Raw genomic sequence first — 26,043 nt, 5'->3', positions numbered from 1 at the left:
CGTTAGATTCGATATTTCACAAGTGGCAGGCATACACAGGCATACACAGGCATACGTGGGCATACGTGGGCATACGTCAACAGTCGAGGTATAGAGACGGTTAAACGATCGCGTAAGAATCTGGATAAATCGAATCGCGAGTCACGACGCACTATCGAGGCGAGGACCGTTTGCACCAGCGGCGGGATTCGGATAATGATATTCTTCCATCTGTGGATGGAAGAATGGCGGGCAAAGAGACTCGATGGAATCCCCGATGAAGAAACACGGCACGCGCACAGGGAACAGTTGTTCGTTCGCATATGCCAGCATAGAACTTGTCCAGCAGATATAGAGAAGGAGCCATAGGATGTAAGAGCAAGGGGAACACAAAACCACGCCGAGTGCAACGTGACCGTCTCCCTACGTACCTTCCGATTGGCTAACTCGATCACGTGGTTCTTCGGTCACGTTGCACCCGCCGTGGTTCTATACGTTACATATATAGATGCTGTGGATAATACGTATGCGCATGTATGCATATATTTACATGTAATACCTATGGCTTTTCTCTTTCGTCACTTCTTTCTCTCAGTTCTGACAATTCTTCTCTATTTCATTCACGTCTCCTCTCTTTATTTTCCTCGATACATTCTACGTGTAATCTAGATCGCTTTATTCCTTTAAATTATAGAATTGAATATCACTGTCGAATCGTGGCTTTCCTTTGTCAAGCGAAAAATATGTTTTTCGATTAATTCAATCTCGGCCACTTTCGTGCTAAATGGATGCTGTATTCTGCGATATAATATCGATAAGGCAAAAGGCCAAAGAATAAACTTCCTTCCGACTAGGAGTTAATTATAAAACTGGTTTCTCAAGTTAATCCGTTATAAGGTAACGATGCAGTTTTTATTTTATCCGTCACTCCTTATTGGTATTGGGACCGGGTTGGAACAGGTCGTTGAAGATTTTGGTATCGTTCGACTACCGCAAGCGTAACAATAACCGTTGCCGGTATTACTTTTCCCGATACGTATCAACTTTTTAGGTAGATGGTGACTCAAACGGAAATTTATAATCTAAACTCGCATTATTAAGTTATTTACATCTATACATCGCAGTCTGTAATTAATAGCTTTGACTGAATTGTCGTTCGCATATAAGTTATATACATACATATATGTACATATTATCATTTTCTGCAATTTTATGATATATAAATTGATGGTGCAATGTGATGCAACTGATGAAGCGGTGATACATTGATAATAAACCGGATTCTACGACCGAACACCTTATTAGCGGTGCTTAATTACATATACATGCATATATATTGGATAATGTAATTTAAATTTGATTTACTTTAATCGTACAACGCCAATGATCCTTGAACTAAACTCGATCGAGAGTCCCTTTCCGTTGACGTAAACGTATTTGAGGAATCACTTATCAGTGTATAGTTATGTATACGTAACAAGAAATGATTTGCAGAATAATTACATTTGTTTATTCGTGTTCGTACATAAAAGGTATTAGGAAGAACGATGGTACAATCAAGTACTTGATAATTGCTTCCTTTTCGTTACTTTCAGTAAATTAATGTCTATTTATAGGATGACATGTAATGCATATAAAAACGACTTAAAAATCTGTACCGCCTATTACGTTTGCGTTACTCTTTCATCCGTTTGTTCAATCTCAACTCTGGATTATATCATGTATATACATACATACATATATATCACGCTATTCTTTTATTTAGTTATATATATATATATATATATATTTTTCGACAACAGCGTGTAATCGCTCTACATATATGTAAATATTTTCTTTATACATTTGTGTAAATCTTATAGTTTATTTAGTTTAATTTCATACATCTGTTGTTCTATATCTTCATTAAATTTGCGTTTCTAGTACGATTACGCGATAAGTCGTATTCAGAGAAATTTTACCTTCAATCGATTTAGCTTGTTTCGAAATACTTTAAAGATATTTATAGATAGGTATACGTTTCTTTTAAACGTACTATTTAGTATCAACTGCCTAGTATGCACTATGTTTAATTAAAAAACTATGATTCGTATAAAAGAAAAGTGTGAAGGACTATCGCTATTGGCGGAGCACGGAATAAATTTAATGTTTCTCCATTGCCGCGTAACAGTATACGAGTGCAACGCTGCTTTGCGAACTTCCGTTGAAGCACTTTGATAACATTAGACGGAATATAAATGCAATCACGCACGCATTCTCTCTCTCTCAAATTTTCATCATTCATCAGAGATAACTCGTACATACTCCGTCGATGCTATTTATTCGTTTACAGCTACAAACGTATAACCTACATTTAAATAACCATATGTTCAAAGTTGTTCAAACAAAGCATAGCGTTTATGGCTACAGCATTTCGTCTCTTATATCGGTGACGAAGCACGGCAATAACGACATTTCGGTAAGATTAACTATCATTCCGCCAAAGGTCCTATATATATTACAATGAGCTGAAAGAAAGACATTATATATATATTAGAGAGAGAAAGAGAGAGAGAGAGAGAGAGAGAGAGAGAGAGAGAGAGAGAGAGAGAGAGAAATAGAACGAAAATATGCTGATGCGAATGGTATAAAACAAGAATGGCCGTGTGCAGACTTGACTATGTGATTTAAAAATTTGGAATTACGAAATCAAATTCATTATGACGCGCGCGCGTACAAAGAAACAGAGAGAGAGAGAGAGAGAGAGAGAGAGAGAGAGAGAGAGAGAGAGAGAGAGAGAGAGAGAGAGAGAGAGAGAGAGAGAGAGAGATTAGAATAAAAAATATTTTAAAAAATCTCTACCTTTCTCTTTCTTGTGCCTATGGAATTTGATTAAAACTGAAGGATATTTCAGCCTCATAACGTTAATCGTTTCTTTAAATATTTTGCTTTTGTCACTATTTATCCGATATTCATTCGATTACAAGACGACCAATAACCGAAATCGCTATGTAAATAACACTGTAAAATCGAAAAGGTTCCACATGATAAGTCTTTCGATCTTTTTGATTTATAATTTACGAAAATTCGCACATTTCTTCTTGTTTTTGTATTAAAAAAAAAAAAAAAAAAAAGAAAAAAAACTGTTATATTTCAATTAGTGTTAACTTGCAACAGTTACCATAGTATTTATAAATTGAATACTTAACCGTAATTCACATATCCTATTAAAAAACGCGATAACAGTACTACTGTGTATTTTGTATATTGTTTTTAAACATAGTAACTCTTTTTAAAGCTATAATTTTTTTAATCTCAAGAATTCCATGTTTTATATCTTTTATATATATATATTTTCAGGACAGTTTGTATCATTTTACGATCACGTTCAATACTATAGGTGCATCGACTTTTGACGTCGAATGTAAATAAAAAATATGTTTCGAAATACAATTGTGTACATTGAACGATCAAATGTTCGTCTCACGGATGTAGAGTTCCAGATAAAGATACTACGTACATCGTATCGTACCTTCTCGAAGGTGGCGAACAAAAAGCATCACGAGAAATATTGGTGTTGTACTGGTATAGAGGACATATGTCACCGTTAGATATGGACAAGATAGGGTGGTAGTCGTCTAAATAATCTCGGAGTTCACCATGTGGCATTACAAGATATCAACTGGTCTTTCGTTAATAACTTCAACGAGAGATAGCATTTGAAAGGATACAATTGAAATTATATACATTCGTTAGTCACTTTCTAAATGCATTAAAATCTCTTGGTTTTTTAAACTGTCGCATTAATACATCCAGGTACGCATGTGTCAAGTCACGCAAATAAATCGATTAAGATAGATAAAATATTGTACGAGTTGAAATCTAGATCTTTCTTTTATAATTTATAGGAACATCCGTTTGGAAGGTTCATAGTTCTCAGGCATAACGATCAATGCGGATAGATTATTTTATTTCACACGTTTCGGAGGTCTACCACGTTTCTTAGCCTTAGTGTTTATAGTATGATTAAGAATCGATGACTTGGCAGTATGCGAATTCATTGCTTTTTGTACATTTCTCCCGGCATCAATTTTGTACAAATCTAATTCAATCCCTTCATTTTCGATCGCTCTTTTAGATCGTCTAGTTCGACCAGCTATTCTTGCCATTTCGTCGAATTTTGCTTGCAATCTTTGCGCTAATTCGAAATCTTCTTTTTCTTGTATAACCAGCCTCTCCATTCGTTCCTGCTCTTTAATAATTTCTTCGTCCGAGAGTATATTTTTTTCTATAGCAGTACTTGTCTCAGTAGTATTGTTATTCTCTGTTACACATTCTTGATTTTCGTCACAAGATTTCGACAGATTACAATTGTTACCATCCACATTCTCATATGTTATAACCGGTTCATCATTTATAGAACTGTTTGAATGTTTCAGGTCCTTGGTTGTTTTTCTTAGGTCAGAATTACCAATCTGGCAATTAAACGCTACGGAGGTGTTACTCATCTCGGAACTTTCTGTACTGGATTGTTTAGTCGGACATGCTCTACTTCGCTGTTTCGATTTCGGTAAGGCAGTTGTAGTAAACTTAGTTCTAGTCTGTTTTTGCATTGCAACAGGAACGTTGTCAGTCATCTTACGTCCGGGTTCTTCCTTCCTACATAATCTCTTTCTCGTGTTCCTTTTTACAATTGTTTCTAAATCCGAATTTAAAAAACATACACTAGTGGAATTCTTTTTATCGGAGTTTATTTTCCTCTTCTTTATTCTTTCTGCAATATTTTCGATTGTTATTTCACCCTCTTCTTGTATCTCGGATTCTTCGTCGCAAGGTGAACTCACTTTTATAGATATAGAGGAAGAAGTTGGATTTCTTGTTTCGGTATCGATCACGTTTTTCGTATTCGTTGGAATTTTAATGTCTTTTATAGTCCACAAGCTTTTTTGTTGTTTAGATTTACATACCATACCATTTCTAATATGAGATTTCCAGGATTTTTCTACCCTTCTAATATCTCTATGCTCCTCTAATACTAACTTTTTACTGATTTTATTAGTACCATTAATTATATTCTTGGCATAATTTTTATTCGTATCGGATGATGCTTCCGAAACAAAATCAAGTTTCCGAATACTGTCATGGGTTTGACATTTTGTCATTCTGCCAGCAATTATATGCATCTGATTACAGGATGTTGATGGTTTCTGCCCAATTGTTTCCTTGCATATATCTTTCTCTTTAAAATTCGATTTAGTTTTTCCTATAATGTCCAAAAACGTGATCACATTTCTACTGGTAATACTAAATTTTACAGCATTATAAGTGTTTTTATTAGTTATTAAGTATTCTATTGCATTACGAATAATTAACCTACCTCTGAATGCACTCCAAGAACATCCAACAATTCGTTTCAAATGAGCTTGAGATGGAGGTTTAGGTATAACATTGGATATCCTCTTTAGAATAGGAACAACTCTGATTAATTTTGGATCTATTTGTCTGCCATCTGTAATAAATTATTGGATAGATTGTATAAAGAACATCCGAAATTTGAACATACAAATAAAATATAACGAAAATGCAATCTGACCTGTAGATATCTTCAATGGTGTTCTTGGCATGGCTTTGATAGGTTTAAAATGATGAATTTCTTGATTAATACTATCGTGACTTCCAGCACTTTCGGCACTTCCCATTCTTTCATCGTCGTCTCCCGAGGACACGTACACCTCCACGCCTAAACTTTTCCTTTTGCTATTCACGACGTCATTTGGTATGTGCAATTCTTCTTTGCTTTGAGTACCATATATCTTTGATGAAGATGTTCTAGGTTCTAACGAACACTTTGAGACACAAGGATCTATTATTTTTGTTGCCGTTTGATGTTTTAAAGTCCTTGAAATAGCATTATATACAGGCATTGATTTTTGACAATAAAATTTACTCGTAGAATCTGTACATGTACTAGACAAGTCCGCATTGTTTTTTGTATTGGATGCATATCTTTCAGCACGAATTTTCGATATTAACGCAATATTTGATTTTTTTAACCCTGAACTGTCCTCAGACTCCGGGAAAGACATTTTCCCACACTTCGAGGTATGAGGTTCTACTTTAGAGGAATTCACCTCGGTCATAGTGGCAACGTTAAGCTTTGCGGAATTAAAAGAACTATTAGATACACTAAGGGAGTGGTTATATTTGGACACTTCTTGATGCTTGTCTTCGAGTTGCTGCTTTACCAATGATTTAGCAAGCAACTGATCTTGAGTTAATTGAGCTAACTGTTGTTGTTGTTCCTCTTCTTGAATCTTGCGAATTAAAGCCTCGCTGGCTATTTGTTCAGCTTTTCTTTGACATCGTATTTCTTCCTCTGCCATTTGAAGTTGCACTTCATATTCTTGTCGAATTTCTCCGGCTGTACTAAGTACCTTATTCGTGCTGGTAAAGTCTGGATAGAAAAAATAATTCATAATATGTCTATGCATTATGCATTAAAGATAGAAATCTATAATATATATATATATATATATATTATGTTAAATTTAGATATCTTCCCCAACAGCGACGAATGCCGTTGTTAAACAAGAAAAGTGTTCACATGTTCAACTAAAGATAACATCGACTTGTACTAAAATAATAGATACGTACACATAGTTGTGTACATTTCCATATGTGTAAGTAAGTAGTTATGTGTAACTGTGTTTCTTACAGAGGTTATGTTATGTTTGTTTATCTTGTCTAACAAGAAACTTACCAGCATTCAAATCGATATTTCTGTCGTCGCCGTTGTATTTCCTTTCAACTTCCTTGGAGAATTTAGTCCGGATTAATTCCCAAAGATTGTTGTTAACTAATGTTTCGCTTTTCGTTGCTGTACGTAGCCAAGAGCCGACTCGTACTCTACAGAGAGGACAACTCAAGCTATTGTGCTCGAAAGTACCTTTCAAACATTTTAAACAAAGATTGTGCGCGCACGGCAATGTTACTGGTTCGATCAGGATACTACGGCACACTGGGCACATTAAATCCCGAAGACTAATATCCACTAATGGTCGTGTCAAAGAAATATCAAACAATTTTGACGTTCGCTTCAAATATGTCGCCATCTTGCCCAATTCTTCAAAGAAACATAACAACCACTACGAACATTTCCTGAACCATGGTTCTCCTACTGACATAGGAACGCTCGTAGATAGACTCATCTGAACTGCGGATCTTTTATAAATGTGTACTCGAATTAATTCAATCCGTACGTATGTATAAGCAGCAACATTGATTCTGTTTCACTAACACGCAAATACCTAATCCCGGTTGACCAACTAGAAATCATGTCACTAGATAGAGCAACTTCTCATTGGATTTCTGGTTTTGTTCTTATTATTGACAAAATCAGTGTTGCTTTCAGTATATTAATAGAATATATCAACGTTTTGAATAACGTTTAACTTAAATTAGGAACATTTTCTTTACAGGATGTACAATGATTAATAAATCGTTACTTCTAACGTTTTGTTTTTAGTAAGTTGGTGAAACTTATAATCAATAAGTGCAAAATGGACCTTCCCCAATTTCAGAGACAAGGTGACTCAAGTCAGGGGCAATATTACGTTATTGCGAACCATTCAGCTAAAGTTCACCTCGTATAAATAGTAATTACAAGTTTCACCGAGTAGTTATTACACTTTAATTGTCTTGCGTTTCTATCAGACGGCTAACAACTAAGTAAAAGAATGGGACGAAAAGGTGCGTATATAAATATTACATGATTCGCATAAAAATAAAAAACATTTTTATGAACATTTTTATTTGTGCAATGATACAAAGAACTTAAGATAAAACTGCACTTTTGCCTTCTAGGAAAAAATAGAAGGACTCACGAAAGTTCATCGGCATCTGGTACTGAACAAGAACAGTCACAGCAACAGCAACCGAGTGGACCAAGGCCGCAACAACAACAGCAGCCAAGTGGAACCAGGCCGCAACAGCAACAGCAGCCGAGTGGACCAAGGCCGCAACAGCAACAGCAGCCGAGTGGACCTAGGCCGCAACAGCAACAGCAGCCGAGTGGACGTAGGCCGCAACAACAACAGCAACAGCAGCCGAGTGGACCTAGGCCGCAACAACAACAGCAACAGCAGCCGAGTGGACCTAGGCCGCAACAACAACAGCAACAGCAGCCGAGTGGACCTAGGCCGCAACAACAACAGCAACAGCAGCCGAGTGGACCTAGGCCGCAACAACAACAGCAACAGCAGCCGAGTGGACCTAGGCCGCAACAACAACAGCAACAGCAGCCAAGTGAACCTAGGCCGCAACAACAACAGCAGTGGAGTGGACCTAGGCCGCAACAGCAACAGCAGCCGAGTGGACCTAGGCCGCAACAACAACAGCAACAGCAGCCAAGTGGACCTAGGCCGCAACAACAACAGCAGCCGAGTGGACCTAGGCCGCACCAACAACAGCAGTGGAGTGGACCTAGGCCGCAACAACAACAGCAGTGGAGTGGACCTAGGCCGCAACAGCAACAGCAACAGCAGCCGAGTGGACCTAGGCCGCAGCAGGAGCCATCATCTTCGTCACTACAGTCGCAACAATCATCTAGTTCGCGGGTAAAAAAGATTTAATTCATGCTTCAAGGTAGAATTTTATGTCGAGATTTAAGGTTTTATAATTGATGTTTTACCATTGCATATATTTTCTACTTAGGAGACTGCCATTGCTGTGAGAAAGTCAGGTGGAAAATCAATTTTGCCATATCATGTACAACAAATGTACATGAATGAAATACCAAAGAAAGCTAGTAATGAAAACAAAGACGGTAGAAGAATTACTGTGTACACTAACATGTTTAAACTTATTTTTCATCGAAATTTTGAAAAAACTGCTGTGCATTACGATGTAGTTATCACACCAGACAGGCCAAAATGTTTATTAAGAGCAGTTTTTGAGGAATATAGGAAGAAGCATTTTCCACAAAGATTTCCAGCATTCGATGGCAAAAAGAATGCTTATAGTGCAAACAGTCTTCCTTTTGGTGATATAAGTGTAAGTAATAAGCTGGTATAATCAATAAGTATTCATAAATATATTTTTGTAATATATGTTCTATAATATAGCAAGAGGATGAAATACAAATTTTTGATAAGGAGTTTGTAAAAGAAAGGACATTCAAAATATATTTAAAAAAGGCTGCAGTTATTGATTTATCATGGTTGAATGATTTCAGTAAGGGTTTATATGATTGTGAAAAGGAAGAAAAGGGTTTACAGGCATTGGATATTATTTTACGCAATGATGCTGCTTACCGATTTACTACAGTAAGTTGCACCGTATTATTAATTAAAAGAAAAAAAACATTAAATTTTAGTTTATATATTGTAATTTTGCTTGTTTATATATGTACATCATGTGCATGTGTATTGTAGCTTTGTTTGTTGCAGGCACAATTAACATATTAAACATTTCAAGTAGCAATAAATTTAATATTTTTGTCTTTAATATAATCCTTATTATAATGTGTCAATAGGTTGGTAGATCAATTTTTCCATCACCAGAACCTGGTCGTGTTGTATCATTAACAAATGGATTGGACTTATGGGTCGGTGTATTTCAATCTGTTGTGATCGGATCGAGACCATATTTGAACATAGATGGTAATGTATCAATGTAATCACATTTATTTTTTCTTATTGTTACTGCCCTGTATTATTAACATTTATTTTATGTGTATTACGCATTTGCGGTTTTTCATTATATTTGAATTGTTATGCTTCGCTTTGATCATAGTTGCACATAAAGGATTTCCTACACCACAGTCGGTAATTGATTTGATGAAAGAGATGTCCAGAAATCCTAGAGCTAGAGACAATTCGCAAAATGTAACTGTGAGAGACATAGAAAGAAATCGGGACAAAATAAACAAATATTTAAAAGGATTGAAAGTTCAATATGAACTACCCAATCAACCTGCTACTAAAAGAACTTTTCGTGTCAACGAATTAGTTACATGTGCAAGAGATAATAGATTTCATTTACAAGATAACACTGTTTGTACAGTTGAAGAATATTTTTGGCAAACTAAAAGGTATAAAATAAAACACCCTGAGCTACCATGCCTTTGGGTAGGATCCCGAAATAGTAAAGTTCACTTACCCGCAGAAGTAAGGAATAATGTAAAAAATTTACTGCACATTATTAATAAAAGAAACCGATGACTTTTTATTCATTTTTTTATAGTTATGTACAATCGTAGCTGGTCAAGCGAAAAATATGAAATTAGATGATGTTCAAACGTCTAAAATGATTCGCGAAGCAGCAACTAATACTGACAGTCGTAAAGCGAAAATTCTGAACGGTGTAAGAGTTGCTCCTTTTATACGCGTTTAATCTTTATGAAATAAATTTCTTTTACCATTAATAGAATGTTTATATGCTTTTGTTTATAGTTTGATAAAATGAATTTGAATAACCAGCCAACTTTAACGAACGAATTTCATCTTTCCGTACAAGGGGAATTTGAGCAGATACCAGCAAGAGTTCTTCCAGCTCCTTTGCTGCAATACAAAGAAAGACAAGTTAAGGTGCAGAAAGGAGTATGGAGGGCAGACAAATTTTATAAACCGTGCATTCTGGAAGAAAATTCTTGGACTATTTTAAATTTAGATACATATGTTCAAGATCGTGAGTTATATGACTTACAGCAGAAACTACAAAACATTGGTTAGTATAATTCTTATTTATTATTAGAGAACAACACCAGGTTTCTAATAAGAAATTAAATTGTTGAACAATGTAGTTGTTATATAGGTTATATATTATAGTTATACTAATGTATATATTATTTTAATACTACATCGCTTTTTAGGGACAAGTCTAAACATGACAATTAACAAAGCACAAACTCCGTTTACAAATTTAACTGTGCAAAGAGATAATAGGGATATTAGTCGGTATTTTGAAGAAAAAAAGAAACAAAATATGCAATTGGTGGTAGTAATACTTCCAAATATAGATAGTGCATACAGTAAGTAATGTATAATAATAATTCGTGTATATCAAAGAAATGTTTGTGAGAATGTTTTCATATTTTGAGGTTCGGTGAAACAAATTTCTGAAATTAATATACGTGGTGGTATAGTAACTCAATGCTTGAGATCCCAAACTTTACGAAAATTAAGTGATGCAACGATTACAAATATTCTGTTGAAAATCAATTCAAAGCTTAATGGTGTTAATCATACTTTGGCTCCTATACATCGGTAATATTAACTTTTATGATTTTTGCAGCTTATATATATATGTTATATACCTGAGTATTTTATATACAGTATTTTTATATATATTGTATTGTTTCAGTCCACGTTGTTTAAAAGTACCGTGTATAATAATTGGTGCAGATGTAACTCATCCATCGCCCGATGCTACGGACATACCTTCAGTTGCTGCTGTATGAAATTTATCTAATTTCAATCATATGAAATATTTGAATTAGTTACCGATTAGTATATTAATTGAATATTATTTTGATACAGGTTGCAGCAAGTTATGATCCCAATGCTTTCCAATATAATATTGAATTAAGGCTTCAATCACCAAAGGAAGAGATGATTCAGGATTTACAAGAAATTATAAAAAGTCAATTAATGTTTTTTTATAAAAAAACTGGACATAAACCCAAACACTTAATTTTCTATCGGTAAATGGTTTTAATTACTAATTAATGAACTTAATTGTAACGGAAATATTTATATATTTATTTATACATACACAGAGATGGTGTGAGCGAAGGGCAGCTACCACAAGTAATGCATTTTGAATTAACTGCCATAAAAAAGGCTATTGCACAGCTAAACAGATCTGAAAAACGTGAGATCGCAATCACCTTTCTTGTTGTTCAAAAAAGACATCACATACGCCTATTTCCAACTGATCGGATGAATTCCGACGATAGAAACTTTAACGTGCAAGCAGGTACCATCGTTGATACAGAAATCACGCATCCGACTCACATAGATTTTTATCTCGTATCTCATGCCAGTATTCAGGTAAGTTAGCCACATTAGCGTGATATACTTTTAATAATTATAAAATACGACAAATTTCTCTTAGTATATCTAAAAAGTGTTTCTAGGGTACTGCTAGACCTACAAAATATAGGTGTATATGCAATGAAATTGACATGTCAGAAAACGAAATAGAACAATTGACATATTATCTTTGTCATATGTTTGCACGTTGTACAAGATCAGTTAGTTATCCTGCACCTACGTACTATGCTCACTTAGCTGCTTTCAGAGCCAGGGCATTAATACACAAGTAAGTTCACTATATGCAGTAGATGTATTAACAAATAAATTTTACTATACATATTCAGTATGGGTATTTATGGTTCATACTTTACAGCGTTCGTTTAAATATAAATAATTTACAAGAGGAACAGCGAAGTAAGATGAATTTACAATTAAATAAAGATTCGCCCATGTTTTTTGTCTAAGTGCACACATTTCTCCTTCCATACTATACAGTTTGCTTATTTTGTTATAATGGTATAAAAAACTGTTGCTTTTTAATCTGCTTTACATAATCGTATAATAAGTTACAAAATGTTATTATTATTGTATGGTATTTAGAACAATTTCTTCGACTATTAATAAATAAATTTTTAATTCTGTGTTAATTATTAACTTGATGTTTCTCCACAGGGTGCTCCAATTCGAATTCCTGCAGAATTTGATTTCATTTGCAAACGTAAAAATATAATATAATTTAATTTTTTTACGCGTATCGAAGTTAATACGATTTATATGTAATATATACATGTAGATATACTTTCGGTAATTTACCACAAAGTACGAAAGAAAATGTAGAAAGTGAGTACTTCCGGCAATTCGATAATCTTTATCCCTACTATATAATTTCCTTTTAATATACTATTTGAATTCTACAATTATTATTTTTATGGCTGGTCAATTGATTTGTACATATTATAGGAAATAATACGTGAAAACGTAACAATAATTGATTCAGTTTAAATGTACAGTGCAACTAATATGGCGTACCTATAATACGTTTGCGTCGGTATCATGGATACGGTGGTTACCAAGTAACTCGGTCGTGTATTTTAAAGAGTGATGTCAAATGTTTTGTTACAAAATTTTATTTCACACTAAAGATTAAAACAAAACTAAAAATGTTTATTTATATATCCGCGTGTTTCTGCATACTGTTTTTAATACCGTGAACGTAAATTTTATCGATTCGACGAACAGTTACTGTTATTTTATGTAATTTCTAATCGTATTCATTTAACCTCTGGTTATACGTTAACTCTTGCTAATGGCATACTGGTTTCCGAAGAATCCTTGCCTTTCATCAATTTCTATCGCCAATTTAGAAGAAAACGAACATTACTGTCATTATGAAATAAGAAATACACATGTATATAACTTATAAGAAGGTATGTTATCCTTAACTTAAATAATATCATAGTTGAATGTATTATGTGTTTATTTCATTCATTGTTCTTAACAGTATCCTTTTTATTTGTTACGTTAAATGTCTTCATAATATATGCGATGGAATGAGAAAATGAAAACTAATATTAAAAGATAATACATTTATGGGTAACATTAATGTATATAAAATTTGCTATATATATATATATATATATATAATTACAAAATAAAAGCAGATGTGAATAATTATATACATTGAATGGTAACTGTAACTCGCATTGTAATGTCGTATGAAAATAATAGAAAGATAAACGATGAGCAGGTATTGATTAGATGCATTTTACGTCAACTGGTTACAAAGGCATTATATATGTGATTATTCTGTTTTTATTGATATAATGGATATTGATAAAAAACATATCGAAATTTAGGAGTTACACTTGGTTCTTCGGATAAAATATGAAATTATAGAAAGTTAAGTAGCTAGAAAGAGTTTGAATAAGTGATCTTTTCCTGAATTGATCAGTGGGTAAGGTTCTGATGTTTAAAGGACAGATATCGGCTTCTAAAGACATACACGCACACACGCATACATCTGTGAGATAAATTGTTTTTCTTCATAAGTTAGGTTTAATAGAATCCTCGGAATAATAACAGTTTGCCATTTCAAATTTTTAATTATAGCCCTTTTACCAGTCCTTACTCTTTTATAATCTCTCTTGCGGTGGTTTTACTTTCTTTTTCGTTCGTGCATTCCTTGTCCCTCATTCCTATCCTCCTCTCTCTCCCCCCCCCCCCCCCCCCCCCAAATACATACACTTGCTTTCTCCTTTCATCTTCTTGTACGATATCCCCACCACAATTCTTTTCTCATCTCCGTATGAAATTCTGTCTCCGACTAAGGTTAGTCTCTCTCCATCTTCTCCTCTCTTTCTCTCTGTTCGCGCGGATGTTTCACGTGACCGGAGCGGTCTATTGATTCTTGGAGGATAGTGCATGCGCCCTCGTCCTCGCGATATCTGCTGCCAAGGGGGTCTGTAATATGTTCGAAACGCTACTCGAGTTCGTCAACGATAGAGACGTAAAGGGGCTATCGTCGTTTGTAGAGACGAGTGAATAAGGCCGGATAACGTGCTCGTGAAACTCAGTATCGCCTCGCGTATCATTTGTGACCGATTTCCTCTGATCATTATGATTATTATAGTTTTTCTCAGGTATACGAATTTCTTTTCCTTTATCGTACTAACAAAACTCGTTGCTATCTATTACTTGATTGTATGTGATACTAATCTTTGTTTTTTTAGTTACTCCTTGCCTTTTAATGCATGATAATGAACACATGGACGTTTTTGCGTTTGTTGCTAGTAGAGGAAAAGGTAATCGGTGGAAAGTATGAAAACCAAAGTTTGCTGATCTTCCGAATACGTAATATGTATACGTATGCTATGTACATACATTATATAAGTATATATGCATACGTGATCCAAGTTTACTCTGAACTAAATACATCGGCTTGGGAATCCATTTCGGTCGATTACTTTTATTTCTGTTTCGTTGTATTTTCGATACCGAAGGTAAACAATGATACGACGTGTTGCGTTCCACGTTCTTCTGTCACGGGTGGTGCGTGTCATTACACGCGGGCATCTTTCAGAAATTTTATCTCCTTTTACTTCTTGTAGAATTTACTTGTACGAAACGAAATGCCGTTTCCATTGCACAATTATCGATCGCCTGTACGATTATAAGGCAGTTTTGTAAACTCCCTTCCTCTCTCATCCCCCCCCTCTCTCTCTCTCTCTCTCTCTCTCTCTCTCTCTCACTCTCTCCCTCTCTCTCTCTCTCTCTCTTCGGGAAATCAGAGAAAATTCGATAAATTAAAATTTGTACGTGTCCGACGTTAGTGTGTACTTCAACGTTGAAGAAAGTTCTAGAGTAATAAACGTTCGTACGCGCACTCAATGGTTGGTAATGATGACAAAAAGTTTTCAAACTTCCAGATCGTCAAGCACTTCGTAAACGTTTAATTGAAAATTTCTTAACTAACTCGATAGTTGCTGATGTTTGTTATTAAATATTTTCATCCGTAATACAATTCGCACTGAAATTCGCAACAACAAAAGAGTTAAGTTTACTAGTTGGAAAGAGAATTGCTAACCGAAAGAAAGTTGTAGGAACCAGCCGAGTAAATGATTAGTAAAGACAATGTAACGTGTCTCAATTTGGTGTAGAGTAATAGATTGAAAGATTGCTCGTTTTGATTTCAGAAGGCAGAGACGGTAAAAGTTTAAGAGGAGACACATAGACCATGCCAGGACAAGGAACAGAGTGGTGACCTAAAACTCATCTTCGGTTCTGACCCTCGATGCTTACGCTACGGCTGGTGTCGACACATTTCTTGAAGCAGCCATAGGCAGTGCCCTTCGCCTTAGAGAAAGGGCTCGATGCAATGTGCCGTGATAGGGACATGAACCCAAAACTAGTCGAATTAAAGGATCTCTTTTTAAATTTCTATTGGTTGCCAACGTCGGTTTAAAGTTGTTCGAGAGTCCTGTGCGCGTATCGTCGAAGGACTTTTCTTCGCTGAGCCTTTTTCTTTCGAGAATTCTCATAGTCCATTTGCCCCACACATCGTTCTTTGCCCTCTCGTTTACCGTATGAAACAGAAGATTGGTGACCCGGGAAATCAGAGTGACACGGAGAATAAACGTGAAACAAATCCAACGGAACGAATTTACCGTGCAAGGTTACCGCAATTAAAGTGACTAGTAACGTGATAGAGGAATGAAACGTTCCGCGACGTTCGTTCAAGGTAACATCGTTGGATAACTTGCAACTTGCAACTGTCTTATTACATACATATTTGTCTTTTCGAGCTCGATAAGAGAAGCACATTTCTACTTAATACACTTCAACCACTGATAAATACACTACGCGGAGGAACAACCGAAAATCCAGTAGGTGTAATTCGAGGTAGCATTCAGGCTGAACTCCATTTACTTCAACCTGTGGAGGGTTGCGAGAGAGTGCATTGTAAGTCCCCCTACCTATTTAATAATTACGCGTTAATTTCGTTAGACAATAATTATTATTAATTTCGTTTATTACTATAATATTACTACCTCTTATTCGGTTGGTATCGAAGAATTTTTCTTGGCAAAGACATTTAGTATTATCTGTTTTAGATTTTCGATAAATCTTGTTTTTTAATATCGATATTTGTCAATTTAATTAGTGCGGCGGTGACGGCGGTTCGCGGTGTAGACAAAGTGGGATGAGACGTCCTCAGCAGGAACACCATCACCACCTCCATAACAATCACCTCGATCACCAGCAGCATCAGCATCACCATCATCATCATCATCATCACTATCACCACCATCATCATCATGGATCTTCGATAAGCCCCACTAGATCTCGGCAAGTCCACGAGAAGGTAATTTTCTTCGATTGCATTTCATATTGTCCAACCTATTAACCACTGTATTTACGATATTATAATGATCGCATACGGATATGATAATAGATGAAATTCAATCATTTCGAAGGACGAGTCCCGTTTAGCAAAAGTGAAACGCGTTCTGGCAGTATCGTTGCTGGGTCGTAACGGAGGGTCTACGAAGATCTTTGGTACCCGACTAGATACAATCGAGCCGTACCTCGACACCGGTGTACCTTTCGTGGTGCACCGATTATGCAGTTATATCGAAGCCCACGGATTTCAAAGCGCTGCGGTGTTTCGTCTTTCCGGTGGAAGTCCGAGACTGGCGGAAAGACTGAGGGCTGCTTTCGAAAGAAGAGGAGATGCCGATTTAGAAGCTGCAGCTTGCCCCCCAACCGCGGCTACGTTACTTCGGCAATACCTAAAAGAACTACCGCAACCTGTCGTGCCATCGACTTTCGTGGCTAAACTATTGGCCATTCATGCTCGTCAGTATCTCCTCGCTTCTTTCCTATATTTAATAACATTTTTAATAAATCCGATCCATTTAAAATATCCAACTTTCCGTTCACAGAGAATTACGCCAACGATCATGATTGTTGGGTTAATTTAACGAAGGAGCTTTTGTCGACTCTACCATCCTCTCATTATCGTTTGCTTGGTTACTTGGCTCTTTATCTAAGCAAATACGAGGCTAAACATGGACGTAGCGCTGGCGTTTGCGGTGTGTTCGCCCCGGTGATTCTACCTCATGTTCCACCAGCCACCACACTTCTTCGTGATATCTTGGTCGAGGCATCTGCACTCTTTTCGGACTGGTAAGTTATGTTGCGAAGCATAATTTTTCCTCCTTTTTTTTTATCTTCCGCTGATAACATGTACGTTATATCAATCGTAAGAAAATCCGAGTTTTTTTCGCTTAATTCCTGCCGAGAACACAGATCGATCCTTGACCTCGTTGGAATGATTCAACACTAACGAATGTTCTTGAAAGCACTATCGAGACTTCCTTTCGTTCCATACTTATTTTTCGATTCACATGTAAGGTGTACACTACGCCTCTTGCATAATAATACTATAATGTACAACGTACGTTTTTATCCTATCGAATTTCTCGGTTTTGTTACAGTGGAACTACAATAAAGTAGATACTCTCAGAACTTTTTAATTTATAGGATTATAGGAAACGCTATTACGTTTGATTTCATAGAGTATTGTCGTTCGATCAATAATAATCAATATTAATACGATTTTTGAGTGTGATAATGTTTTTATCCGGGAAAACAACAAGAGAGAAGTAAGAATGGAACATCTTTTTTAGACTCTATATTGGCGATGCAGTTTCTGGTAATGTTTGTGAACATAAAAACTTGTTTTTTTTTTGCACTCATCGAAAATGTGTGACTGCTATATGATAAAAGTTGTGTCTGTTCAACCTTTGCACGGTTATGCATAGTCATCGATTCGTTCGAATTACATAATAGCGGCAGACTATTAATAGTTCCTTTTACTGGCTTCTCATCGGATTGTAAACCGCGACTTTTTATAGATTACCAGCGCAGAGGTTAATTTTCAAGCGAAATCTATAAATTGCCACTCTCGATACCTGTTACGCGAGCCTCAATCCGATAAACAAGGAAATTATCAAGTTTTCTCTTGCCCCTGGTTTCTTCCGGTTGTATTACAATGGGCCCACACGTACGTTTGTTAACCTTGAAATGTGTCCATGTGTCCGCAATTACAAAATGAAATCAAAATCAGGATCTTCTTCGATGGCAGAACTTGGAGATCTGCAGAAAATAATCGAAATGTAGAAAAACCGAAGCTGAATTTCGATTTCAATTTGATTACGACGTGTAAAAGCGTCAAACCGATACGTAGTAATACATTCTGTGCGGTCTCGTGATTTCAAGCACTGTTGCAGCAATGACGTAATCTTTCTTAATGTCTTTTGTTGGTTTTAAACGTAGTCACATACAATTACGTAGAAGCGTAGCAGTGTGTCAATAGTTGTTTGATCGGACAAGCCGGTTTAAACCAAGAATCATGCCTGGGATAGGGCGAAAATAGTTTAGGAACCAAGATCTTTCGTCGAAAGAAGTTGGCTAATTATAAAATATAAAACACACAAGAATCGTGGTTTCCTTGTATCAACGAAGAATTATTTTGCCGTACAATTATTTTTGCAAAACATACAACGTACTGCGTGTTAAAATTTGTTCGAAACCTACCGAATAAATTTGCCGTCGAACCCGAAATGCATCTGTATCCTATTTGCCGGTGATTTTACGATGTAGCTCCGTGCTAAATGTACATCGCCGGCCAAAAATAACGCTCAGTTTGACGTCAAGGATGCTAGCCATGCGATCGCAAGGTACTGGAATTACATTCGTTATCGATCATTATTTCGTACTAACGAGCGATGATCGTATTCGTTCAATGTTAACGGAGCATGCTCATTTTATTCTACTGGAAGAATAGAATTACGGTTAAGTTGAAATAAGAATTTCGATTATGATATCAAGTTACCACTGTTGCTGTACGTGTCTCGGACGTTTCCGGTAATATCCACCAAGAAGGAACGAATGAAATTAATTCGATAAAATTATTTTGTTCCGTTGAAACGGCAATTTAATTGTACGCTTTCGAACCAGCCCCAAAGTGTGTAACTTTTCTTCGATACAGTATAGAAAAGCACGCACGGCTCTTGTATACCTTAGCATTTTTGTTTTTTTTTTAATCGAGCATTACCATAATAAGTCATGAACATCCGCTGAAATCAAAATTTTATGCATATAATTGTAATTTTAATTAATTAAGATTAGTTGATTTTTTTTTAGCAAAGACTAGTGTAGGTTCAGACAATTCCCAGGCAGGCAGATCACAAATAGGCGTATCGAGATTATAAACGGGAAAAGAGTTGATTGATTTCGAGGTTGTCACGTAAACATTGATACATAAATACTTATATACATAGAGGGATTCGTGGGGGGGGGGGGGGGGGGGGGGGGGGGGTCGAAGAAGTCGTGCGCGTCACGAGTAGAGTCGAACACCGTGGCCGAACCTCGGAGAAGCAGTGCCAGTTTCAACGGCGGAATATAGAGGAGAGTCGATTGGGAAGTGCGACGCAGTCTAATTTCTGATTCGTTCCAGTTAACTTCTTGCTTACCTACGAGGTGTACATCAACGCGTATCATCGCATTAAAATAGTGAATGTGAATTCGACTGTGAAACCGTGGTGGTGGTTTTCCTAACGAGACCCTATTCCGCGCGGTTTCAACCGGCTGCCATTGAAAGCTTCTGACCCTGAACAAATCTCAACATACGTGTTTACGTACGAGTAGACATAAGGACGCTCTTTCTGCTCCTCTAGTTCTTCAAGCAGGTGACCATAAATGTTTCATCGAATCACCGAGAGACTCGTTTTCGCGCCAGTGGTCCGCCATTGGAAAAGAAAGTTGGTGTTCGTGATTATATGAGCGACCGCCACAACGGAACGGAGTGATACGTGTACAGTAAGCTCGTTGCACGTTTCTTTAGTTCCTAGGGAATAGGCACGCGAATAAACATTCGACGATTCTTTTTTTTCTTCTTTAAATATCTTCACTTTTTCTGGTCATTCTCGTACATCCAACGTGTAGCTAACATTATGCGACAATCACGAGACTTTACGGCACTGCGTTCTCCTCTAACAATCCTTTAATAGTAGGAAGGAATTGAGGAAAACGTGACGATATGATCTCTCTTATGACTGGCGTTTTCACAGGCATTTCTATTCTTCAACGGCGGCGCAATCGGACGAGCTGTGGTTTCTAGACAGAACTGTGAAACTTTAAAAATAAGATAGCATTAAAGAAATATTTCGATCGATATATTAAGACGTCTTAATGATTCTTTATATGCGAGGATGATGCAAGATTTTCTTTATATATTATTTGATAGCTTCATTGTTTAATCAATGAAACTGTACCGAAAGTTTGTAATCAATAAATTCTACTCGAACCGGTCCTCAATGGCGTGGCAATGGAATTTTCCAATCGCGTGCAACCCACCAATAAAGGATAAAGTAGCGCGTGTAATATATGTATATATGTATATATATGTATATTTATACGTACATATTCTTAAATGAAATACTACTCGCGCAATAATACTCTCACGTATTTTTAAATGAAACATTTAAAATATTTATACGTAACTTTTGTTTCCTTTTGATTGCTTTCAGCATCCATGATAACGTGGTGAATGGCGTGATTCCTGCGAGTGACTGTAAGATTTGCAAGGATTCAAATAACGAGTTAAAGGATTCCGAAGGTGCGTCTCTGCTTTGCGCGCTGAAACCGCGTAAACGTAAAGAACGTCACGAATCATGTTGTCAAGAACGAAAATTGATAAGGTACAATGGATGATTGAATTAAACGAAACGATTTGTCGATATTTAAATAGAAAACTCGGTACGAGCTTTTCTATTCTTTTCTTAACGAATGGAATACTTCCAGAAGTAGTAGCGAAGAACGTGCCCTTGAGAGTCCTACCGAGACTGCAGATACGATTAGACGTGTGAGTAGTCACGAAGATTTCAACAGTGAAGAACATTTGCATATTTTATCTCAACTTGGACAAGACATGGGTCATGGTGTTGTGAGTTCTCCGAGTTATTATTCAAATAATGTTAGTGCGTACGTATTTTGCATTTTACAGACATGAAGTTGTTTATTTGCAGAGATGTGGAAATCTTCCCTTGCACGAACGAACAAATGTTTCACCGGTATTGAAGAGAACACCACCGGTTTCATCACCGTGCGAAACAGATTTAGAAACAGAAAAATTCGAATGCGATGCTGAAAAACTGCGAAGTAGCGAACGTTTCAGTCGAAGTATCACACCAAGAGGAAGAAGGCAAGCTCGAAGAAGAAAAGTGCATAAAATTGCGGATGGAGAAAATTCTAGCAAGGTAAAGTTTCTATCGATCTTATTACCCCTGAAGCAAGGAGGAAAACACATATGCATGTAACAATTTTTTATCAGGAAAACGAAGAAGAAACTGATAACGTTTATAATGTGTCATCGAGCCCCAATAATCGTAATGGTTCTCCAGCACAAAGTTTTTTGGAAATGTTGAGCAGTGGTCCAAGCCGATCACCATCACCGGCCCGTCCACCCACAGTTAGCCATGAAGATTTAAATAACCCCAGCTTAACTAATTGGACTTTTCAACGACAAGAAAACGTAAACAACAATACAATATTATGTCTAATTGTTAAAATTTTTTTATGATAATATTTCATATTAATCACACATATTTATAGGGCGAAGAGGCTGACGCGCGAGTCGAGGCTATGCTGTCCCCGCGAAATTCCTTATTGTTACCTAGACGTTTTTATTCTGAAAACGAGATACAACCTGTTAGCTCGAACATAACGGAGTTTAGTTTGAAAAATCTGACGAAGCATATAAATGGCTTAAAGAAAAAAATAAAGAAATTCGAAGACGAATTCGAAGAAAATTTTGGTTATCGTCCAAGTCATTCGGATAAAATGTGTAATAGGGACATCAAACGATTGTGTACAGAGTTAAATAAATTGCGAAAAGAACATAAACAGTTAAAGGATGATCCAGTTAGCGTGTTATTGGCTAACGCAAGTAATAGAACAAGAACAACTAACTGTAGCCCAACAAATAATAATAATAGTCAAGAAAAGTCTAGAGCAATGTCAATGGAAGAAATGGTAAAAGAAATAGAAAAGAAACTTTGTGAAAAAAGATTAAAGTATAACAGACCCGAGAATATGGAGGAATTAACTTACGAACAATTAATAGACGAAAAAACTGCTGTCCAAAAAGCTCTGCTTCATATTGAAAATACTTTTGGAAGACCAGTTTCCAAAGAAGATAGGGCTGTCGTGCGGCCTTTGTATGATAAATATAGAACATTAAAAAGATTACTTATTAGAGCAGGAGTGGTGAGTGACACTATAAAATAAACATATGTATATTGTTCGTAAAAGATCTAATAACAAGATATTAAATATGTGTTAATGTATGACAAATTACAATACCTTTCTCTTATAGAGCAAAAATAAAGATAGTATATCAGAATTAGCTACTATTTTGGAGCACGAAGCAATGGATTTTACATCGTCTAATTTACCTAATAATCCATCTGATAACGAAAGAAGAGCTAGCGAACCTGACATGTCGCATAGAGGTATCTTGGATTGTATAGATTCGGTAGACCAATTACCAACTGACAGTGATAGTCAGCATAGCAGCAGCGAAGGAAGCCGTAGTAACAACGAAAGTCTTCATGCACTTCCACAGTAAGACTTAAGTAGATGATTTCGAAGTTTGTTGCTTAGTCTAGAAATAATATACTAACTAGTTGCTGAACTTAATTTTAGGGAAGAATTATTGATACAACAAAAATTAACCAGAGAAGAAAAAAAGCGTCTGCGACGAGCGCTGAAAGAGTTAGAAGCACAGTTCGAAGTTCGTGTTGGTCGTAGAATGCAAAGAGAAGATCGTGAGCCACAAGTTGTAACCGTTTACGAATCATATAAGCAGGCCAAAGCAAAGCTCCGTCTGATTGATGCTCTGGTAGCTAAAAATGCTTGACGAAGTATTTAATTGATCCCTTGAGATCTACATCTGTATCTAGCAACAAGAAAAACACTGAATATCGTGGAACGTGTGAAATATGCGCAGTGATCATTAGGCAATCGATAATTCATACAACTATAGATAATATACTATCGGTGCAATAGAGATGTCAAGAGAAAATATTTAAAGAAAGTGACAGATGTTTAAAGGAGAAGGCAGTATGTGTGATCATTTAAAATTTATCCAAAAATCAAAACAATAGAACAGGAATAGAATACTTATCTAGCTGCGGTACCTTCAGTTTATAAATATTCGTTATAACTGGTCAATGAACTGTTAAAAGTCAAAACGTTAAATTAATCTATTGAATGTACTTAAAAAACTCTATTTTGAGCTACTTTCATGAATATTACTAAATTAAATTCATTTGCAAATTTTTCACTGCAGCGAAATAAGTTATTGGAAATAGTATAACGTTTCTGTGGAATACTTTAAAAAGACAATTTTGATTATTATAATTTTAACCGTTTCATTTTTTGATAAGACTCATTGGAATACATATTATAAAATGATATAATATGATAATAAATGATATAATTAGTAACAAGATAGTAATTTGAGCTCTAAACATTAATAGTTGGAGAGTAACAGTGGCTATCTCTCGTTATAAACACAATCTGCCATTTTGCACTTACTTTTCTTCGATGTCGAATCCAATAAAAAAAGGAAATGTTTATTTTTGCATTCAAGAGCATGATTAATGTAACGTCTGCTTATTTATAAAAATAGGAACATCGCGTAACAAAGTGTTGAAGATAAAAAATGCCACTGACTTACCCCACATTGAAGATTTTGTATATATTTTTTTACCAATGTCATCTAACATTTTAATTGAAACTTGACGAGTTAACTTCTTCCTATTTTACATTATTTGCGTACGTATATATTTCGATGCGACAAAGATGCAAATGTTTCATATTTTTCTACATTTATGCATTTCTTTATGTTTGGACTAGGTGTTGAATATATATAAATAAAACAAAACGGCAAAAGAAGTTATTGCTTGAAAACACTATACACGTATGTATCTTGCTATAAATTAATAGAATGAAATAGAAAGAGAAATTACAAAAAAGAAAAAAACAAAAAAAAAAGACAAAAAACAAAAAAAAACATTAAAAGTGGACAATGAAATTATGAAATTAATTTCATAATAGGAATGAATATAATAAGTACATTATACAATCATTTTTTTTTCTTTTTAAGTTATTACATATTCTCGCGTCTCTGTACTACTCCATTGTGTTTAGTAATGTTATATTTTTTTGACTACTGTTGTTAACAACATTATATTTCTTTCTACATAATGTAACACGGTATATATCATTTTTCTCTTTTTTTTCTTAACTGGTACATGAATTGCGCGACCGAAAACAAAGAGTGGATAATATTCAGATTGTACACTACTTGAAATAAAGTCAGTATATTTATTTTATCATTTGAAAATAATCGTCAGATGAAACGTTGAGAGTAAAGAACGAATCTGTGGGGTTATTTATAATGTAAGTACCTTTTAAAGAGATATCACATGTTATAATTGTAGAGTACTATAAACTGTTACAGTCTAATAGCTGTATTAAGTATATTCATTATAAAGGCTCGTTAATTTTTACGTTTTATGTTTGTGCAAGTAAAATTTTAAGGCAATTATTGTAACGTAATGCAGGTATAATGTATGTAAGCAGTAGCCTGACGAAGCGTCTTAATCGAAGGTGTTAAATAGCTTGAGTTTAAAGCACATGAGGACATGAAACAAGAAATGCTTTGCGAATTCTACCATCGTGGAAGTGCGCCAAAGAGGTTCGCGTTTTCTAATAGCTTTGCAGAACTATAAAGTTTAAACGATATAAATCAAGAATTAACAAACAATGGTATAGAAAATGCATTCTATAAAAATGGTTGATTGTGAATTATTGAAATTCTTAATTAAAATCACATTGATCGATGTTCGAATTTTTAAATCGATTATAAAAAAAAATATTTAAAATTCTGTGCATAATTTCAATTGGTTCCTTGCAACATTTTAATACAATACTTGTTTTCCTTTTTTGCTAAATAAAAGTTGTGACAGTTTCAGCTTTTTTTTTTAACACTTATCCATTTTGTATGCTTCAGCGGAAAAGTGACTTTTTTTTTAACGTGTTAATATTTGCATTGGTCCAATTGACATTCATTATAAATTTTACTCGCTGCACTAGAATACGCGGAATGAACAAAAATTCAAACCATTTTTTAGACCAAAGTATCTTTTAGTCTGTGATACAATATGAGATATATATTACATGTATTATTGTGTTAATGGAAGAGTGTGTGTGAGAACATTTTCCAATTTTCTTTCCCGTTTTCCTCTTTTTCTTTTATATTTATTTTATTTTATTTTATTTTATTTCATTTCAAACAATTTCTTGACGCGCGCGAGGAAGTGTGTTCGGTTGTTTCCTTCGTAGAAGGTAATTGAAGTAAAAAAATGATCTGTTTAAAAGATCGTAAAGTAAATTTAAAGGAAAAGTAATAACTTAAATA

General features: G+C 35.4%; 3 protein-coding genes across 5 annotated transcripts; 2 read left to right on the top strand and 1 right to left on the bottom strand.

Moving 5' to 3' along the window:
- Positions 1 to 3,447: 3,447 nt before the first annotated feature.
- Positions 3,448 to 7,247, bottom strand: LOC143424796 (uncharacterized). Its single transcript, XM_076897095.1, has 4 exons — positions 6,719 to 7,247; positions 5,552 to 6,412; positions 5,336 to 5,467; positions 3,448 to 5,221 (listed from the first exon to the last, which is right to left on the bottom strand). Exons 1-4 carry the CDS (start codon positions 7,068 to 7,070, stop codon positions 3,927 to 3,929), a joined length of 2,640 nt encoding a protein of 879 aa, XP_076753210.1. The 5' UTR covers positions 7,071 to 7,247; the 3' UTR covers positions 3,448 to 3,926.
- A 447-nt stretch (positions 7,248 to 7,694) lies between these two features.
- Ago2 (Argonaute 2) lies at positions 7,695 to 12,459 on the top strand. Its single transcript, XM_076896512.1, has 15 exons — positions 7,695 to 7,707; positions 7,822 to 8,573; positions 8,671 to 9,009; positions 9,081 to 9,281; positions 9,491 to 9,617; positions 9,751 to 10,124; positions 10,201 to 10,320; positions 10,410 to 10,683; positions 10,829 to 10,987; positions 11,057 to 11,222; positions 11,320 to 11,410; positions 11,496 to 11,659; positions 11,735 to 12,008; positions 12,095 to 12,279; positions 12,367 to 12,459. Exons 1-15 carry the CDS (start codon positions 7,695 to 7,697, stop codon positions 12,455 to 12,457), a joined length of 3,330 nt encoding a protein of 1,109 aa, XP_076752627.1. The 3' UTR covers positions 12,458 to 12,459.
- A 1,924-nt stretch (positions 12,460 to 14,383) lies between these two features.
- LOC143424794 (protein FAM13B) lies at positions 14,384 to 26,016 on the top strand. 3 transcript variants are annotated; one of them, XM_076897094.1, is made up of 12 exons: positions 14,384 to 14,632; positions 15,686 to 16,451; positions 16,654 to 16,854; positions 16,967 to 17,348; positions 17,435 to 17,678; positions 21,086 to 21,256; positions 21,363 to 21,501; positions 21,584 to 21,814; positions 21,889 to 22,089; positions 22,170 to 22,823; positions 22,933 to 23,180; positions 23,262 to 26,016. In XM_076897094.1, the coding sequence occupies exons 3-12, from the start codon at positions 16,693 to 16,695 to the stop codon at positions 23,473 to 23,475; spliced, it is 2,646 nt and encodes an 881-aa protein (XP_076753209.1). In that variant the 5' UTR covers positions 14,384 to 14,632; positions 15,686 to 16,451; positions 16,654 to 16,692; the 3' UTR covers positions 23,476 to 26,016. The 3 variants fall into 3 exon arrangements, with proteins under 3 accessions (XP_076753209.1, XP_076753207.1, XP_076753206.1); XM_076897092.1 differs by having other exon boundaries at positions 14,385 to 14,632; positions 15,689 to 16,451; positions 21,360 to 21,501; XM_076897091.1 differs by having other exon boundaries at positions 14,385 to 14,632; positions 21,360 to 21,501.
- The last annotated feature ends 27 nt before the right edge of the window (positions 26,017 to 26,043 follow it).

The sequence above is a fragment of the Xylocopa sonorina genome, chromosome 6, assembly GCF_050948175.1.
Source record: "Xylocopa sonorina isolate GNS202 chromosome 6, iyXylSono1_principal, whole genome shotgun sequence".
In the NCBI taxonomy this organism is placed as follows: Eukaryota; Metazoa; Arthropoda; class Insecta; order Hymenoptera; family Apidae; genus Xylocopa; species Xylocopa sonorina.
Note: the sequence above shows the minus strand (reverse complement) of the source record. Positions and strands in the feature narration are given on the sequence as shown.

Coding starts and splice junctions, on each gene's coding strand:
- LOC143424794 (XM_076897092.1), top strand. CDS start 16,693: ATGAGACGTCCTCAGCAGGAACACCATCACCACCTCCATAACAATCAC. Junction 17,349..17,434: donor ACTATTGGCCATTCATGCTC/GTCAGTATCTCC, acceptor TTCCGTTCACAG/AGAATTACGCCAACGATCAT. Junction 21,502..21,583: donor AAGACATGGGTCATGGTGTT/GTGAGTTCTCCG, acceptor GTTTATTTGCAG/AGATGTGGAAATCTTCCCTT.
- Ago2 (XM_076896512.1), top strand. Junction 10,125..10,200: donor AAGTTCACTTACCCGCAGAA/GTAAGGAATAAT, acceptor ATTTTTTTATAG/TTATGTACAATCGTAGCTGG. Junction 11,223..11,319: donor ACTTTGGCTCCTATACATCG/GTAATATTAACT, acceptor GTATTGTTTCAG/TCCACGTTGTTTAAAAGTAC.
- LOC143424796 (XM_076897095.1), bottom strand. CDS start 7,070: ATGGCGACATATTTGAAGCGAACGTCAAAATTGTTTGATATTTCTTTG. Junction 6,413..6,718: donor AAATATCGATTTGAATGCTG/GTAAGTTTCTTG, acceptor TTTTCTATCCAG/ACTTTACCAGCACGAATAAG. Junction 5,468..5,551: donor ACCATTGAAGATATCTACAG/GTCAGATTGCAT, acceptor AATTTATTACAG/ATGGCAGACAAATAGATCCA.